Source organism: Aedes albopictus, chromosome 3 (genome assembly GCF_035046485.1).
Source record: "Aedes albopictus strain Foshan chromosome 3, AalbF5, whole genome shotgun sequence".
Lineage (NCBI taxonomy): Eukaryota > Metazoa > Arthropoda > Insecta > Diptera > Culicidae > Aedes > Aedes albopictus.
This window is the reverse complement of record NC_085138.1, coordinates 327532205-327550663: the sequence shown is the minus strand read 5'-3', so window position 1 is coordinate 327550663 and position 18459 is coordinate 327532205. Positions and strand designations below refer to the sequence as shown.

Here is an 18459-nt window from a genome sequence, read left to right as displayed (position 1 = left end):
CAGGCTTTGTCCCAGTGAGGACGTTACGCCAAGAAGAGGAGAGGAGAGAGGCTCTTGGAATCTGTGAATAAATTCTCGAAGGTATATCGGAAAGACCTTCTGAACTAATTCCGGAAGAAATCGTGGTTGAAATTCCTGTAGGAATTCCAGAAAGACCACTTGGTGTAATCTCAGAAAAAAAACCCCGAGGTCTCCCGAAAGGTTTTGTAAGAAGACCCGATTTAGGCTCTTCTAGAGGAATGCTATTAAGACGTCCTGGAGGCATCCCGGTAGATGTTCCCGGAGTAATCAAGAATTCCTTCAGAAAGGAATTTCTAGAGGAATTCCAGAAGGTATACCTGAGAGGAAAAATTTCTAAAGGAATCTTCCTTGAACTTCTAAAGACATCTCAGAAGAAACTCCTGGAAGAATCTCGGAATGAATTCCTTGAAGAATCTTGGGAAGAACTTATGGAATAATCTTGGAAAGACTATCTGGAGGTTTCGAGGAACCCTGGAAGAATCTCGGAGGGATTAAAAAATCCGGGAAGGAATCTATGGAAGTATCCCGTAAGGAGTTTCAGGAGGAATATTGGAAAGAACTCCTGGAAGAATCCCAGATGAAACTGCTGAAGTAATCCTGAATAAATCCCATAAATATCTCGAGTTATTCCGTAATCACAATCTAAATTCCTATGAGATTCTGTGACATTTTCGAAACAATTTCAAAAAGGTTTCCGGAATTATTTTGAAAAAATCTTTCAGGGGTTACTCCAAGAATCCCTTTCAGAATTTCTCAACATTTTTTTTATTAAACCTAACCAGCACTTTCTTATGATCCCCACCGGAATGCTTCTTGCCATAATAACCGAATTCTCAAGTAGACTGAGCCGCAATCGTATCAGGCTTTGATCCTACGATTCCAAAGGGATTGATAACTGCAATCCCTTTGGAAGTCCTCCTCAAAATTCGTGTTTTCCCCAGAATCTCACCAGCAAGTAATAAATTAGCAATTATTTCACACGGATGAACCACACATTTCGAAATCATTCACTCTTTCAATGAAAGCCTACGAAATTTTATATGTATACTGAATATATATAATCATAGCTGATCATGGGAAGAGATTAGCTTATCTGAAATATTTATCGAGCACTTGACACTAAAGAAGTTTTTAAGTCACAGACGAAATAGGCCTGTCTGTCCACAGTAGTAGAATTAAAAGGAATTTGCTCGTCCTTTCTAGTTTTTCTTTAAGTAGTTATTAATTTTTATTTTTTTATTTTGCAAGAGTAAAGTATTAGTAAAGTGTTTTTAAATTTAACTATAGTTTCAAGTAGGTATCAATTTTTGATTTGTTTTTCAAACAGGATTTTAATTTTTCAACGTTGACGATACTGAAGGAACTTCAAGCCTTGATTAAGGACTGTTTAATTTATATAACGGACAACATTACAAGGCTATAAAAAGAAGGAGTTCAAATTTAACCACCCTTGCTTTGTTGTTCAGTACGTCATCTTTCGTTATAATAATTATAACTTTATAGAAAATCGGCCAGCTGTTGAACGAGATGAACTTTTCGATTGCCGAAAATCGAAATAGGGTATTGGTTCCCTTACTAAGCATGTGGCTCCCATTTTCATCCTACTAAAAACAAAGGATTAAAGCGCTGTTTGTTTTGTTTCTTATTTTTGTATTTTTTGTTAAGAGTGAGCACGCATGAAACCAAAAAGAACGGAATCAATCGGTGGGATGAATATGGGAGCGTGAGATTATTTATGGCACTCGTACTCTATATACAAAACTACTGTTCATATATTGTACATCGTTTTTGATATTAAAAAGTATGTGCCATGCTACAGCAGCCAAAGTAACAATTATTCTGGCAAAATTTAAACTCAATTAACATAAGTTGTTTAGATATGAAAGTCTCAAGTGAGACTCGATTTCTTGAATAATAGTCAATTGTAAAGCAAAAAGGCATGAAAATATTAAATAAACATTTTTATACATCCAGTCAATAGTATAAACGAACTGCATCGTTAAATGCAGAAAACCGCTTCTAGGTATTATTACTGGATTGATTGCTGTACTTCATAACAGGCCAAGGAATCGAAACAGTTCGTTATTGGTAGGTTCTTCCGAATAACAATGCAACCTTTTGCAAATTTTACATAACAATGATGTCGGAAATTTACATCCAGTTATTTTCAAAAAAGGTGTTGAATATAAATGATAACAAGATTCTCTAGAGTCGAAAACTTTCATCAATGGAGCAAAAAGCATGCAATTTTTTTTACTATGATCATCTTTATGAATTATTTTTTTGATAAAAAAGCATTCATTCCAGTGTTGTCGTTGCACTACAGATTCGGCTCAAATTTGTCCAGCGTAGAAGTATATTGCTTTCAGAGTGATACAGAAGAAACATGTACTTTTAACATGTTTCTTCTGTATCACTCTGAAAGCAATATACTTCTACGCTGGACAAATTTGAGCCGAATCCGTAGTGCAATGACAACACTGGAATCAAATAACTATATTTTCTCAATTATTATGAAAATAAGTCAACTCACTAAATCAAGCTGTTTGATGCTTGGTTCTTCCTTCAGTAAAATAGTATTTGTTTCCAATACATTAAAACATTCATGAAAATGTGCGAATGTGCGTGCTAAGTGTGTGGAACTGACGCGAGCGAAACTGTTCCAGCCATGCTTGAAAAGGATATTGACAGTACCGGCCATGACTTCAACAGGTGTGATTTTGATCAATTGAAATCAGCTTTCAGGGACGCTGATTGGAGCTTTCTCACGCAGTGCGGAACGATTGATGCATTATCTACCGCATTTTACGACAGGATATTCGAGATTTTCAACGAACACGTGCCACGCAAACGACGACGTTCGCTTCATTCAGCTTTCAACAAACCTTGGTGGACTGCTGAGTTGCGGCATTTTCGTAACTTACTGAGGAATGCTCATAACTCTTCTGCAATCTACCTACAATGGTTACATATCAGGGATTCAAGCCAGCGTCAAGCAGGATCATAATCGTTTCTGGGATTTCGTGAAATCACTGAAATTCTCGGCTCGCGTCCCTTGCAACATTACCTACAGCGAAAACCGGGCTAGTTGTAATGGTGAAGCCGCTAACCTGTTCGCTGAATTCTTCGAGAATGTTTTCTGCAAATCGTCTCCCGTACCTCGCCAAGACTGTTTTTCGCATATCCCTTCGTACAATATCAACTTTCCAGTTATCCAGTTTTCTCCGAATGATGTTTTTTCTTCTTCTGAACCATAGGGGGATAAATCTGCTCAACAGACACCCGAACAGGAAGGTCCGGATAGTGTGAGGTTAAGGCCGTCTTCTACAACACTAGTAAAAGCCAGGACTGCTCTCCCCTCGACCCACTAAAACACATTCCTATGGTCGCCAAACCCTACGTCTCTCCGGAACAACCAAGAAGGTGCTTCAGAGAGGGGCTAGTGCATATCGCACCCACAAGGTTAGCTGCCGTAGCCTAGCAGCAACGAACATCGATGACTCGCTCTGGAGAGTCCATCACGGTAGCATGCTGGCGTTTAGCCAGTTGCCCGAGTGGTCCTCGCCACTCCCTTTGTCCTCGGAAGGCGGGCAGGGTAAACCCCACCCGCGCCCAACTGCTTAGCAGACATCAAGAACTGATGCCCACGTGCAACCCGATCTGACCTGCCCGCAAAGGAAGGGTATCACTACCTTTCAGGCCCTATCAGATGCACCCGAAGGTTGCTGACAGCAGGGTCTCCACCTGCCCCGACCCTTGCCGGGGACCCCTTTCCAACCGCGGGCTCGGATCCAACCCAGTAGACCGACGCCACGACAGCACCGCTACCGGGACTTCCTCTCCGCGGCCACTTAATCGCTGTAAGGGTCGATCTCGACCGCAGGGCACCGGTATGACCTACGAAGCCGACTTCGAACCCCTGGACCACCTCCGGAAGATGTGCTTAATGTTATGTGTACCCTTGACTCCAAGAAAGGATCCGGAACGGGCGGCATACCACCACTGCTTCTAAAAAAGTGCGCAGCTGAACTCGTAATCCCTATAACACTTCTCTTCAATCGATCGCTTAGTGAAAGGACATTCCCTTCCGTTTGGAAAATTGCAACCATCGTTCCCATTCACAAATCAGAAAATGTGAACCAAGTTGAAAATTATCGTGGTGTATCCATTCTGTGTTGCTTGAGCAAAGTTTTTGAAAAGCTGATGCATAATGTTCTCTACACTGTTGCCGCGCCTTTAATCTCGCCGCTCAACGTCAACTAACCTGATGTGCTACGTTCCTTCACTGATTAACGAAATGGAAGCTGGAAAACAAGTGGACGCAGTGTACGTCGACTTTGCAAAAGCATTCGATACGGTGCCTCATATTTTGATAATCGAAAAACTCAAACGCATCGGCTATCCTGACTGGCTTTCGGAATGGGTCTTCTCGTATCTCACCGGTCGTTCGGCCCACGTAGTTGTCAACTCTGCAAGGTCCCGTCAACTTAACATTACATCCGGAGTTCCTCAAGGCAGCGTGTTGGGTCCACTGTTATTTAACACATTTATGACCGAGTTGTGCTTACTCCTTTCAACGACCTAAAATTCTATCGCGTTATATGTTCGCCGGTCGATTGCGACGCTTTGCAAGAGGACATCAATGCCTTATTAGTCTGGTGTAGCGACAATGGTATGCGTATTAATTACGCAAAATGTAAAGTCATATCCTTCACTCGCGCAAACAATCCCGTTCGTAACCAGTACAGTATAGAATCTACAAACCTGGAGCGTGTTACCTTTATATGTGATCTGGAGTTACTCTTGATGCTATGTTACGGTTCAATGAGCACGTGCGAATTACTACCGCTAAAGCCTTCTCAGTGCTAGGGCTAATCTGGCGTCATGCCTTTGAGTTCACTGACATCTACGCCTTGAAAACACTCTATTGCAGTTTAGTGCGAAGCATCATCGAGTATGCTGCCCCTGTCTGGTCTCCTTATTACGCCGCACCGACACTATCCATTGAACGCGTGCAGAAAAAAATCATTCGTTTTGCGCTACGTTTACTCCCTTGGAATGACCCAAACAATCTCCCTGACTACTCAGATCGTTGTAAATTGATTAGCTTGGAACTGCTGTCGGTTAGGCGTGTAGAGTTGCAACGTCTTCTTGTCTTTGACATTCTAACCGGTATCATTGATTGTCCTACTATTCTAGAACAAATTCCTTTTTACGTTCCTCCGCGGCAACTTCTACATGTCTCCATGTTCGTTGTCCCTTTCCACCACTCTAATTATGGTTATAATAATCCGATTGTTTCTTGTATTCGCGCATTCAATGTTGTTTCTGAAGAATTCGACTTCGATATGTCCAAAACTGTTTTTAAAAATCGAATAAGAAGAATTGTTTAGTTATAAATAATTGTAAATTAGTATTAAGTGGTTCAGTCCGTACGATTTTTTTTCGAAGACGGTGAATGGTGCTGCGTTGAACCTTATTCGTGCATTGAGATCATTTTAATCCAGTCATTCACGCTGCCCGTACACTACGCTAGCGAGGTGTGCATTACCTAATGCATAAATAGGATTAAACTCACTAAATGATTGTACATATCTGTGATATAAAATAAAGGAACTACCCCTGACTTGGTTGACCTGAAGATGATAATGAATGACTTGGAATATCTGACTCACATCAAAATCAAAACTATGAATGGTCGATCTTGCTTTGTAGAACCAGTAAGGCTATATCTCGCTTGCCGAGGAAATCTATAAACTTGTATGTACTATAAACTAGCTGTTGCGGTAGATCGTATGACCTGATTTCTACGGTGGTTCGTAGAACACATAACTTCTAAATTTCAAATAAAAAATCCATAAGTTCCTGCGTATATATTCACTGAACAAGAGTGGATAATAGTTATTTATGTAACGAGTTGCAAAATGATGATTTTTACAGCACGAATTGTACATTTATCATAGCGTCCGTTCCGTCCAGGTTTGCGTTTTTTTTTGACAGTTTTCCCATGGGAAATGTGTCAAACTACTGTCACGCACACGCAACGACACGTGCAAGACATAAAAATTTGGATCAAGCATAACCGTGCTGTAACCGTCACAGATTGTCAAGCTCTAGCCGTGGAAACTGCGGTCAGACTGAGGTTGTCAATCAAACAATTTCATTACGGTTCATAATGCAGCCGAAATGAGTTGCATTATGAGCCATAATGCAATTGTTTGGTATCGTGCGGAAAAGTAGGTCGTTATCTCACCAAAATGGCAAGTATAAAATAGAATATTATAGTGCCGAGTTGCAAAAATAATATAGTAAAACGAAATGTGAGTGCTTCGATGTTTTGATCTTAAGGACCATTAGAACTTAAATTACGGATAAGACTAAAAGACCTAGAATGTCTTACACACATCAACATTAATCAAGAATGATTCATCTTGCTTTGAAGAAACAAGTAAGTATTGCCTCACTTGTCATGGACATATATGTACATAAGTATATAGAACCTAGAACATCTAAATTGCTAAAAAATATCTACAATGCAATGTGGACTCTAGAAACATAATTCGATACGTTATATTGCTGAAGGAAATGTGAGTGCTTTTTCTGACTTATTGAGATGACCTGAAGTTTCAGAAGAGATAGAATACAGATATCAAAGTCACAAACGATCCATCTTTCTTTGCAGGAGAAGTTTGGACACGTCTTGTTAACGTAGGACATACAGAAAACTTGCATGACCAGATTTCTAGGATAAATTGGAAACCTATAAAATGCAAAACAAGCTGTAGTACTGTGTATAAAATCACTAAACTAAAGTGTCATTTGACATGAAGTTCCGGATAATAGTTAGGTCAATATCTTTTACAAATCAATATTAATCATAAATCATTCATCTTGTACTGCAGAAGATGCAAAGGTATATTTCGTTAGCTGGAATCACGTACAGAGCTCTGGTTGTTGTGGTAGATCATATGGCCCCATCTCCAAGATGATTTGGAGAACCTAGATCATCAAGATTACAAAAAAAATACCTGTAATGCTGCGCATGGGCTCATTGAGCATAAATGGATACGTGGTACTGGTGAAGTAAATGTGAATGCTTCGGTTGATCTTATAGATCACTTGACCGGAAGTTTCGGATGCCATAAATGAACCTAGTATGTCTTACACGCATCAACATTATTCATGAATGTTTCATCTTGATTTGTAGAACCTGATTGGGTATGTCTCGTTAGCCGGAGGCATATACAATGTTCTGGTTGTTGAGGTAGATCATGCGACCTGATCTCCAGGATGATTTGGAGAACTTTAAATATTTAATTTGTTGGAAATTAAATTGGTTGTACTGCGTAAAGCTTCACAGAACCTATCTTGATGAATAGAATATCCAAAGATACTACCGATACCTTGGTTGATCTGATAGACCATTTTGGCTGAAGTTTCGGATGATTTGGAGAACATAGAACATCTCATATCCACGTGACTACAATATTCATGATGGACGCAGGCTTATAGAACACGGTTGGATATATGTAGGAGTAAACAATGGTTGAAATGCTCGATGCTCATTAGATTCGAGAGCATTCTCTTAGAACTGAAAATCACCAGATGTTCTGGATCCCTGGGATGTTCTGGAGTAACTAAATATGATCCATAACATTTTTCCCTAATTGTTCTCATCTGGCGGTACAACTTTGCCAAAGAAACCATACAGCTATCTATTGTCCTCGATTTTATACAGCTCATCATATAAGGTGGGCTAATATGACCCATCCGTCCCGAAAGGGTTAAACTGATGAGATTTTCGCACTTGGGCCAGCGCTATCGCTGGAAAAAAAATTTACTCAATTTTGAGTTGTCCCACTTTAGCTCGAAAATGAGTGAATTTTCTGACCGTGTACTAGGAAATCTCTTCCGGAGTGCTGAAATCCGGTCATTAGAATAGCTAATATGCAATGGAAATAAACACAAACATTAAAATCCAAGGACCGATATATTATAAGATGATATCGCAGGATATCATAGCAATAATTGGTTCTAGGAACGTTGAATTTTTGAAATGGATTTACTTTAAAAAAAATATTTCTGGGCTTCTTGTTTGTTTTTTATCAGTTTTCAGATTCCCATGATACCATAATCACCATGTTTTCACCTAGCAGCTATCTTTCTGATTTTGGTACATGTAATGTTGTACCTGTTTTATTTAGACTGACCCTGCTACTGCCTGTGAAACTGCGCAGAAGCTAAACAATAGTTCCAAAAAACAGTTTCATACAACTTTCTATATTTTTTTCTATATGTTTATTTTTTTTTTCTAACTGGAATTTTTTGACTAGATTTTATGACATCTGCGACCCCTACGGGTCGATTCAAATATGACGTCCATCATTTTTCCGGATTTTTAGACCCCCCCTCCCCCCACTGTCACGCTTTTTTGTATACCTTATACATGGCGTGTCACACTTTCTCAGGCCCCCCTCCCCCCTAAATGATGGACGTCATATTTGAACGACCCCTACTCTGAAACGCCCCTGAGACCCTTGAAACCCTCAGAAACCCCCTGATATTCCGTGAAATACCCTGACCTGAGCCATCAAATACTCACCTGAAATCCCTTGGAGCTCCCTAAAACGTCCCTGAGCCCCCCTGAAATCCCCCTGAGCCCTCTGATGTACCCTGATTTGGCTTTGAGACTCCTTAAGCCCCTGAAATACTCTGTAACTTCCTGAAGTCCCATATAATACCACTGTTATACCATGAAAAACCCCTCCGAATTCTCCTGCGAGTCCCTTGAATATTCCTGAGGCTGAGCCTGAAACCCTTGAGACGCCCCTGAGAAACATTGACATTCCCTGAAATGCTTCTGAATACTTCTGTATCACCGTTGAGATCTCCTTTTGAACACAAAGTTGACTACTTTTTACCTTTCTCGTACACCGAAGTATACTGAAAGGCTATATGTTCACTCGAAAAACTAATTTTCGATAGAAGGCTCTGAGGGTCAAGTCACATATATCAATCAACTCAGTTCGACGGATTGAGATGATGTCTGTATGTGTGTATGTATGTGTGTCTGTGCACACACATACTTTTAGGGCATTTCCCATTGGCCGATTTTCGAATTATAGCTCGAATCGAACTAAAATTATACCGCATTGTTTGCTAGGCGTTCCAGACCTATAACCATTTCAGTGACCTGGACAAGCACCGGTATAACTGGCCGTATACAACACTGAACCAAGCTCCATCATGCGACACATCAAACTGTGGCGATTTTTACCTTTAGGATGGTTGGCGAATGTTGTACAGAAACCAACACTGGAGACCTGAAATTCCACGATGTAGGCCCAAAATTCAAGATGGCAGCCTAGATGGCAGCCGAATATTCAAGATGGCGGCTCCAAATTCAAGAAGGTGGCTATTTAATGGTGTTTTAGGGTCTATAACCATGCAATACGAGTATATGCGGAATATGTCTGAACTCCTAAAATGGCGACCAGAATGTACAAGAACGCATGGCGGTCTAAAATCCAAGATGGCGGCTTAACATTCAATTCCAACTCCATTCCAAAGGAGTTTTAGGCGCTTAAACCAAGCATTATGGGTATATTTGGCAAGGTTGCGACCATTCATTTGCAAAGATTTACATTCATTTGCTATTATCTCAGTTCAGAAGCATGTTATCGAAAAACAATGTATGGATGAATTTAACCTTGTAATTTTATCTGAAAGTTTGCCGAATAACATTGGGGTCGCACACGCATACCAAAGTCGTGAGCGAGCTGTGAAGGCAACTCTCCACAGCGTGAATGTAATTTACATTCACCACGTGGAGAGTTGCCTTCACAGGTCGCTCACGACTTTGGTATGCGTGTGCGACCCCAATTCGGCAAACTTTCAGATAAAATTACAAGGTTAAATTCATCCACACATTGTTTTTTGATAGCATGCTTCTGAACTGAGATAATAGCAAATGAATGTGAATCTTTGCAAATGAATGGTCGCAACCTTGATATTTGGTATGAGAAAAATGTCCGGAGTTCAAAAATAGCGACCAGAATATCCAAGATGAGGGCTTAAAATTCAAGATGCTGGCTGTTTAATGGAGTTTTAGTCTCTAAAATCATTCATTATGGGCATATCTGTTATAGGAAAGAAGTCTGGAGATAAAAAAAAATGATGACCAGAATTTCCAAGATGCCTTTAAGTCAACATGGCGCTAAAATCAAGATTGCGGCTTTTTTTCAAGAGTTTGAGGATCAAATATTGAGAGCCAGAAAAACGATATGATTTCTGGTGCAATGAAATGGATATCTGTTAAACGTATGAAAGTGCGATATTCATCAACATGTCACTTGAGTTTTGTTGAAATGGGTTTTCAAAGACACGAGAAAGGCGCCATCACCGATAGGTGGATTAATTAGGGTTTTTTGTCATATGATCCAATATTTTATCAGAAGCTTGAGGAATTTGTAAACGACAGTGTTGAGATTTATTTCACTTTGTGGGCAAACTATGTTTAGCTTTTCTCCTACACTAAAGTGTACTGAAAGCCGAATGTTCACAGAAAAACGAATTTCCCATAGAAGGCTCGGAAAGTCGAGTCACTTATACCAATAAACCAAGGGAAGATTACGATCGGTCCCCCGTAACAAAGCCTTTTGGGTGAAGGCCAGTTGTGTAGTCAGAAAGGGCTCAAAGTGTGTACACTCCCGTGCAAAAGTTTGGGGTCACCCCCTCGAAAACATGGAAATGTTTTTTGGTCATATCTCAGTCATCTTCCATTTAATCCACTCGTTCCTAGACTCTTTCGAAAGATAAAGGGTTAGATTTGATTCGTAGGTACTTTTCACAAATTTCATATAAAATTTTCAGTATGAAAAGTTTACCTAAACTTACACGTTTTTCCTAAATCTGTACGAAAAATTGTTTTCCATGTAATTCAAAATTGGGTCAACCAAATTTCAAAATTAAAGTTGCATTAGAACCCTATTTCTATCCTCTTTGAGAGCCATTCATTAGATTTTAGCGGAAAAATTCATAACATATTTTAAATTATCGAGTTAGGTTTACAAGTCACCGTGCAAAAGTTTGGGGTCACCCCTAAGTATGCTGCATCGTGCAAAAGTTTGGGGTCACCTTCCAAATGAAGTCTGAGTCGGATTTTTATTCAAATCGTCATTGTTTTTGGTGCAACTCCAATTCCTTCTTTGATATTTGAATGACAAGACACAAAAATGGTTATGAAATGTTCATAAACTAAGTTCTAGACTAATTTAAGGTAGAGAATGGGGTATAAAATCCATACTAAATCAGCTAAGTTCGTTATATTGAGTGCGAAAGAGGATGGAAGTGAAATTAAAATGACTAATTCGTGAATTTTACCCTATATAACTGTAAGTGTTATAACCACGAACATACCATTACCCCAAAATCCATAAGTTTCAGGAATGTTACATATTTAATTTTAAATTGCATTTTTATCAAAAAATTATCCCTTTGCTTTGCACCAAAACCCAAAATCTCGAATGTAATAGTACATTCCGAGAAATGGCATTCGTTGTTATGGATTTTGGGTTAATGGTATATTTGTGGTTTTAACACATACAGTTATATAGGGTAGAGTTCACGAATTAGTCATTTTAATCTCACTTCTATCCTCTTCCGCACTTTATATAACGAACTTAGCTGATTTAGTATGTATTTTATACCCCATTCTCTACCTTAACTTTGTTATATGAACAATTCATAAACATTTCTGTGTCTTGCCATTCAAATATCAAAGATGGAATTGGAGTTGCACCAAAAACAATGACGATTTGAATAAAAATCCGACTCAGACTTCATTTGAAAGGTGACCCCAAACTTTTGCACGGTGACTTGTAAACCTAACTCGATCATTTAAATTGTGTTATGAATTTTTCCTATAAATTCTAATGAATGGCTCTCAAAGAGGATAGAAAAAGGGTTCTAATGCAACTTTAATTTTGAAATTTGGTCGATCCAATTTTGAATTACACGGAAAACAATTTTTCGTACAGATTTAGGAAAAACATGTAAGTTTAGGTAAACTTTTCATACTAAAAATTTCATATGAAATTTGTGAAAAGTACCTACGAATCAAATCTAACTCTTTATCTTTCGAAAGAGTATAAGAAAGAGTGGATTAAATGAAAGATAACTGAGATATGACCGAAAAACATTTCCATGTTTTTGAGGGGGTGACCCCAAACTTTTGCACGGGAGTGTATGTGTGTATGTAAGTCAGTGTATAGAAAAGGTCACTCACTTTTAAGCACTTACTACTTGATTTAACAGTGTATATGCTATAAACTGTTAAATCAAGTAGGAAGTGCACGAAATGAATGTTATCTAGTAAGAAAAAAAAACGAGAAAATAGTAATTCTGAACATTCCCAAAATACCGCCCAACCCTATTTGGACAGGGGTGTAGGTGCAAACACTTTTTCGACTGTTTGCATGCGGCCCGAGACGGCTCGGCTGGGACGCGACAGGGAGCTGTTTGTGTTAGTAGGCAAGCGTGCGATATCGCAGCATGGCGGCGGTGTGGTGCTGGCCGAACGTGTCGCTGACAGGTTTTCTAATTGCAAAAAGGGGTTGAATGTCAATTTAATCGGTTTGGGTTGCGGCGGCATTGCTTGCGATATATATTTTTTTGCTCTATACCTACATTCCCGTCGACATGGTTGTTGTTTATGCGATGCCCCGATGATGGTTGGAGATGGGATACAGGACAGGACGACACACCGTGGGATCGTCGTCATCAGCAATGGTGGTGCAGCTGAAGAATTAATCAATTTTTATAATTTCGCCCTGTGCGAACCGTGTTTTTTTTTCTTTTTCGTGTGGCACTTGATGGTAATTGGTGTTTTGTTTTCCGGTCATGTTTTTCTATTTCCAGATGGCGCTAGACGCGAAAGCAATCAAGGAGGAAATACCTGACAAAGACACATACGACACCAGCAGTCGCAAGGTGAAAGGTAAGAAGATTTACGATTATTTGCTACTTTAGGTGGGGACATCGTCTGATGCTTTTATGAAAGGTATTGCGTTGAAGGTGTTATTACTTGTCCAATTAAAGATGATGACGTCAAGTTAAACATGTGGCATTTCATTTTTCAACAACTGCACTGGCTCGTCACTTTTTCCATGATGGATTGACTTACATTGTAGCATTTTCTATCTATTCACCTTACTCGTTAAAAGGACCAAAGGAACGTCGAAGTTTGTATTTTTCCACTACAATATTAAACATAGATTGCCCCAATAGTTGTAACATCCAGTCTACAATCTAGATATGCAATCCACACGGCAGCCAGTCGCAGTCGATTAGGTATACCATCGTGGAATGAGACCATTTCCACGGCGGCAAACAGCTGTTGATTTCACGCGAGAAAAAGTCGATCCAATGGCATATGGTCTTCGGCCGTCGTCACGAATCCAGTCGTGGTTGTGATGACGATGGTGCGGTGGTATCATTTGATGGGAAGATGGGAGATGGTGGGTGGTTCTCGCGCGTTTATTGACATAACGAGAAAATAAATTTAGCATTCATCAACCACCTTCTGATTCGATTTATAACTGCTATTAGTCTGGGGAGGTGGTTATGAATGGCAGGGTGGGAAAGTATTTTAGTTGGGAAAGGTGGATGAAAATGGTACATATACAGTAGATATACTCATGTGGGGGCTAGAACAGTTATTCTTAATCTTTTCAAATTGCTGTTTTATTACAAAGAAACTATTACTATACATTGAGTCTTAAGGAAATTATCTAATTTTTTTTGATTAGTACATCTCAGCATTCGAACATAGTCTTCATTTCAGTTTCATAAATTATATTAGAACAAACATTGAGAAAGTCCAACTAAACCTACATGTGTCTGTGGCCAGAATCGGAATTCGACGTGAAAGTGAGTGTTGGTGTAGGAGGTACCTAAAACAAACCCAATGAAAGTGAACCGATAGATTCAAAAAGTGAGTCAACGATCAAACTCAACACTGAATGGATGACGTGCGACTATGTACAACATTTTTAGACTCGCGACTGAACAAAGTGGATATCTATCGTTTGAAAAACCACAGTACATGTAGCGTGAGATATAGACGGCATATTGGTTTCAGAAGGGGTTTGGTGGGGTTCTCGGGGGATTCAGAAGGCTTTCAAGAAACGTTTAGGGGATTTTCAGAAGTATTTCAAGTAGTATCAGGGATATATCCTTCGAACGCCCTTGAAACCCCATGAAAATGTCGAAAACACCTCTGGAACGTAACTGAAACTCCCTAAAACCCCCTGGAAACCCCTGATGATCCTATAACAACACTGGGACTTTTCTGAAGCCCTAAAACACCTGGAATGGTCCTTAAACCTCCTGAAACCCTTTAGAACATCCCTGGAACGCGTCTCAAACCCCTTGAAACCCCATGCATCGCCCAATAAGACCACCCCTCCCCCCACAGAAATACCCCTAGACTCCCCTAGGTACCCTCGCAACGCACTGAAACTACCTGAAGTCCCATGGATCGCTTCAGAAACCCTTTGAAAACCTCTGGAACGCTCCTGAAAATCATTGGAACATCCTGAAATCTCATGGAACACCCTGAAACTCCTGAGTCCTCCTGGAATACCCCTGGAACGCACCTGAAACGCCTCTTAAACGCCCTGAATCTGCTTGGAAAGCCCCATGAGACCCCCTGAAACCAAATGAAATCTCATGTAATGCCCCCGAAACCCTTTGAAAAGCTTCGAGGGCACTCATGAAATCCCTGAAATGCTACCTTAATTCCCTGAAACCCCATGAAATTTCCGTGAAATCTGAAACCTCTGAAATGACCATAAGGCGCCCTTAAACACTCCTGGAATAACAATTGAACCTCCTGAAACCCCCTGAAACATCTCATGAACGCCTTTAAGACACTCTGGAACCCCATGGAACACCCCTGTTTCCGGTTAGGGTTTGAGAAAACACAACGAAATCTATCGAAAATGTCAGTATGCACCAAAACATACAAGCAACGACTTGGAGAATACCGAAACGTCGCCGTGCACTTCGTCATGTACATTACGCAAAAATGATCCATTTGATCCGAGAAACGACAATCCTGCAAACATAAATCGCTAGCATCAGAATACCCGAATACGCCTTCAATGCCAATGGTGCCCATTTTATTAATTAATGATAACATGGATTTCGAAACAAATAATTGCTGAGTTAATGTTTGATGCATATGAGGAAAGGTTCACCCATCTTCCATAATGACAATCAGAAATTTTATCAAAGATTTCAATACTTACATGAGAATAAATATTAACATTGGAAATAAAAGATTTTATTGATTCCATGCAGAGTTTTGTGAAAAAAAAATCTACAGAATTTTTCTATGTATATCAGTTCATTAGGCTTCTAAACAATTTGATTAATAAGCCCTCAAAAGTTCCACAGCTTATAAATTTTCTTAACCTTCCAGGACGCGCGCCATCAAGCAACCGAAACTGCACCGCGCTCGCGCTGTATACAAAAAGCGAGGTTTTTTGGTAATGTTTTACTTATCTTAATATCTTATTTATTTCATTTCACACGTTGGAAAATATTCTTGTATCCGATATGCTTTCAGAACACAAGCTAAAAATGTGTTTGTAAGTTTTTTTTACTTAACCCTTCAGCACGCGCGCGGTTGTAAAAAGTACAACACTACCAAAAAACCTCGCTCGTCGTATATAGCGTGAGCGCGGCGCAGTTTCGGTTGCTTGATAGCGCGCATCCTGAAAAGTTAAATTTATTTTAAAAATCATGGATTTATTCAGCAATTCTACTGGAAATTATTCCAAAAAATGTTCGAGAATGTTTGCCTGCAATTCAATGTGAAACTGAAAGCATTTTCTCATTGTTTGGCTTTTGATTTTTTATTCATTGACGGAGCAATGTTTTCAAAATCGGTTTTCGTACACATTTAGAGAATAGAACAATATATTCTGATTTTTTCCCTAAGTAAAATGTTTTATTTTTTGCAAAAACCATTTTTCTCAAAATTTTCTCAAAAAATGTTTTTTTGCAAAACTGGGAAACATTTTCCATCAGGAATAAAAATCAGAAGTTACCTTGATGTATCCTCTACATGTGTATGGAAACCGATTTTGAAAATATTACTCCATCAGAAAATAAAAATAAACAAAAAATGAGGAAATGCTTCCAGATTTGCCTTACATGTAAATGTTGCCAAAAGTTGTCTTCAGAATTCCTCTAATGTTTTCCAGAAAATTGGGCCAGACTCTTCAAGGAAATCCTCTAGAAAAATTCTCAGACAGTTCTACAAAAAGTTGTTTAGGTAAATTTTATGAAGAAACTCTTGAATTTGCCAAAACAAAAAACTTGAAAAAACTTCAAGAAATTACTCATAAACTCTTCAGACATTTCTTTACGCGTTTATTTCTAAACCAGAAATTATTTCGATAAATTCGTTTTCTTTTGGACTTCTCTCCCTTTTTTTTGTGTTGAAGTTGTCTGAAAAAAATTCGAATTCCTGTGTAAATTTTCACAATAGGGGCTGTCCATAAACCACGTGGTCATGTGGGGGGGGGGGGGTTCGGCCAATGACCATTTTGTATGGACAAATAAAAAAAATTGTATGGACTAATGATCACGCGGGGGGGGTTGAGAATTCCCAAAAAAATGACCACGTGGTTTATGGACAGCCCCAAAGTTTCCATCCAAATCCCCAAAAATAAAGTCAAACATTATCTCGAAAGTAAATACACGATATTTCATATAAGCTTTTCGAAAACTCTCAAAGAGTTCCAAAGTGTTTTGTTTTTGGCATTAAAAGTCTTCGATTAACACTGCAAGGAATTTCAAAGATGTAGTAAAATATTTCCTTCGTTAACTTTTCAAAATTGATCACAGGGATTTTGCAATAATGACAATACATATCTGCAAATTTTACAACAATATTTTTTAAAGAGATCGCTATTGTTTTTGATTTCTTCTTGTTCAGTGTTTTTAAATATGACTTTTAAATAAATAATCAATTAATTTGCTCTACAAAAAAAAAACAAGAAAAAAAACTCCAAAACCTAACTGGACTTGAAACCCATGTATGAAATTAATTCCGGAAATCCCATAAATTTTTAAGGTTTTCTCAGATGAATTAAGGTGAAACGGGACGCCGTGTTATTATTCCTATCTTGCCTCTCTTTCTAACAATTTGCATCGCGATTTTAAAGATGGTAATCTCGAGTTCTATCGCACTGAAGATGCTGAAAAACAATCAGCATATGCACTGTAAGTGAGCATACACAATGATAGGTTTTTGTTGCAAAATATGCAGTAGAATCTGAGACTACCATCTAAGTAACAACAGAGCAATGGCGGATGTTTCCCCGATTCCATGTTTTTCCAATTAGCAGATACCCTCCCAGCTCAACCACAGCTTGCCCTCCAAGAGTCACGACAATCCTGTTGTCACCTTTCTACCTTTGTTAATTTTGAAAATATATGGAAACTGTGAAGCTCTGTGGAAATTCGTCGTGGTGTCTGTGGCATCTTGAGAAAATTTTGTAGGGTTAAACATCCTGTAAGAAATACTTTTCTTTTGAGGAAGTGTGTCTTTAACACACACATTCACTACGGTTTTCACTTAACGTACGATACTTCAAAATAAAGAATAATAGATTGCGGCACCAAGTGCCCCCCTTTTTTGTGTTTATACGTTCTCACGTTTAACGAAAAATATATAAAAAAAATAAACAAAATGGAATGAACAACGTTTTAACCCTTCGTTTCGAGTAGCAAGAAAACGGGAGCAACCGGCTGAAGAGATGAAACAGTCTTTCTAAATGTTGAATTGCAGACATTTTCTAATATGTTTTGATGGTTTGTTTCATGGATCCCTAGACATGATTGAGAGGTGTTGCTTTTGAATTATTTCTCTGTTATGGACCTTTCTGGTATTGATAAAATATTTTTTTAATTTTTTTAAATCAAATCCTCCAAAAATCATTTATATACTATTAATTACTTGATTTTTTGATTTTCAATAATGAATAGTACTTGTTTTTTTTTAAGGCAGACAATTAAACGTTCCATAATAAATACAAAATTTCCCATAAATAATTCGAAAAGTCCCAGTGAAGAAATAGGGGTGTAAGCAGTAATAAATAACAAAAGTTCCATAAACAAATAAGAAAATGCATAAATAAATCAAAAGTTTCCATAAATAAATCCGATTTTTCTGTAATAAATTAGGAAATGCACAATAAAAAAATATCGAAAAAGCAATAAAAATGCAAAAGAAAATGACTGAAAATTACCCATGAAAAACAAATGCAGGAAAGTATGAGGCAGTGAAATGCTGAATCGTACTTATATGACTGAAACGACTGAAAAGCCTGCGTAACTATGATTGCAATTTACCGAGCAATTGCT

At 38.6% G+C, this 18459-nt stretch overlaps 1 protein-coding gene across 3 annotated transcripts in view; it reads left to right on the top strand.

The window, feature by feature from the left end:
* The window catches only part of LOC109623345 (protein CBFA2T2), a 408298-nt gene that overhangs the window by 222561 nt on the left and 167278 nt on the right, over positions 1-18459 (top strand). For all 3 annotated transcript variants that reach the window (XR_003895409.2, XM_029865293.2, XM_029865291.2), the window contains exon 2: positions 12940-13018. Coding sequence is in view for 2 of the 3 variants with exons in the window: in XM_029865293.2 (XP_029721153.2) it covers positions 12940-13018 (79 nt within the window). In the remaining variant the exon portion in view is untranslated. The remainder of the gene's footprint in view (positions 1-12939; positions 13019-18459) is intronic.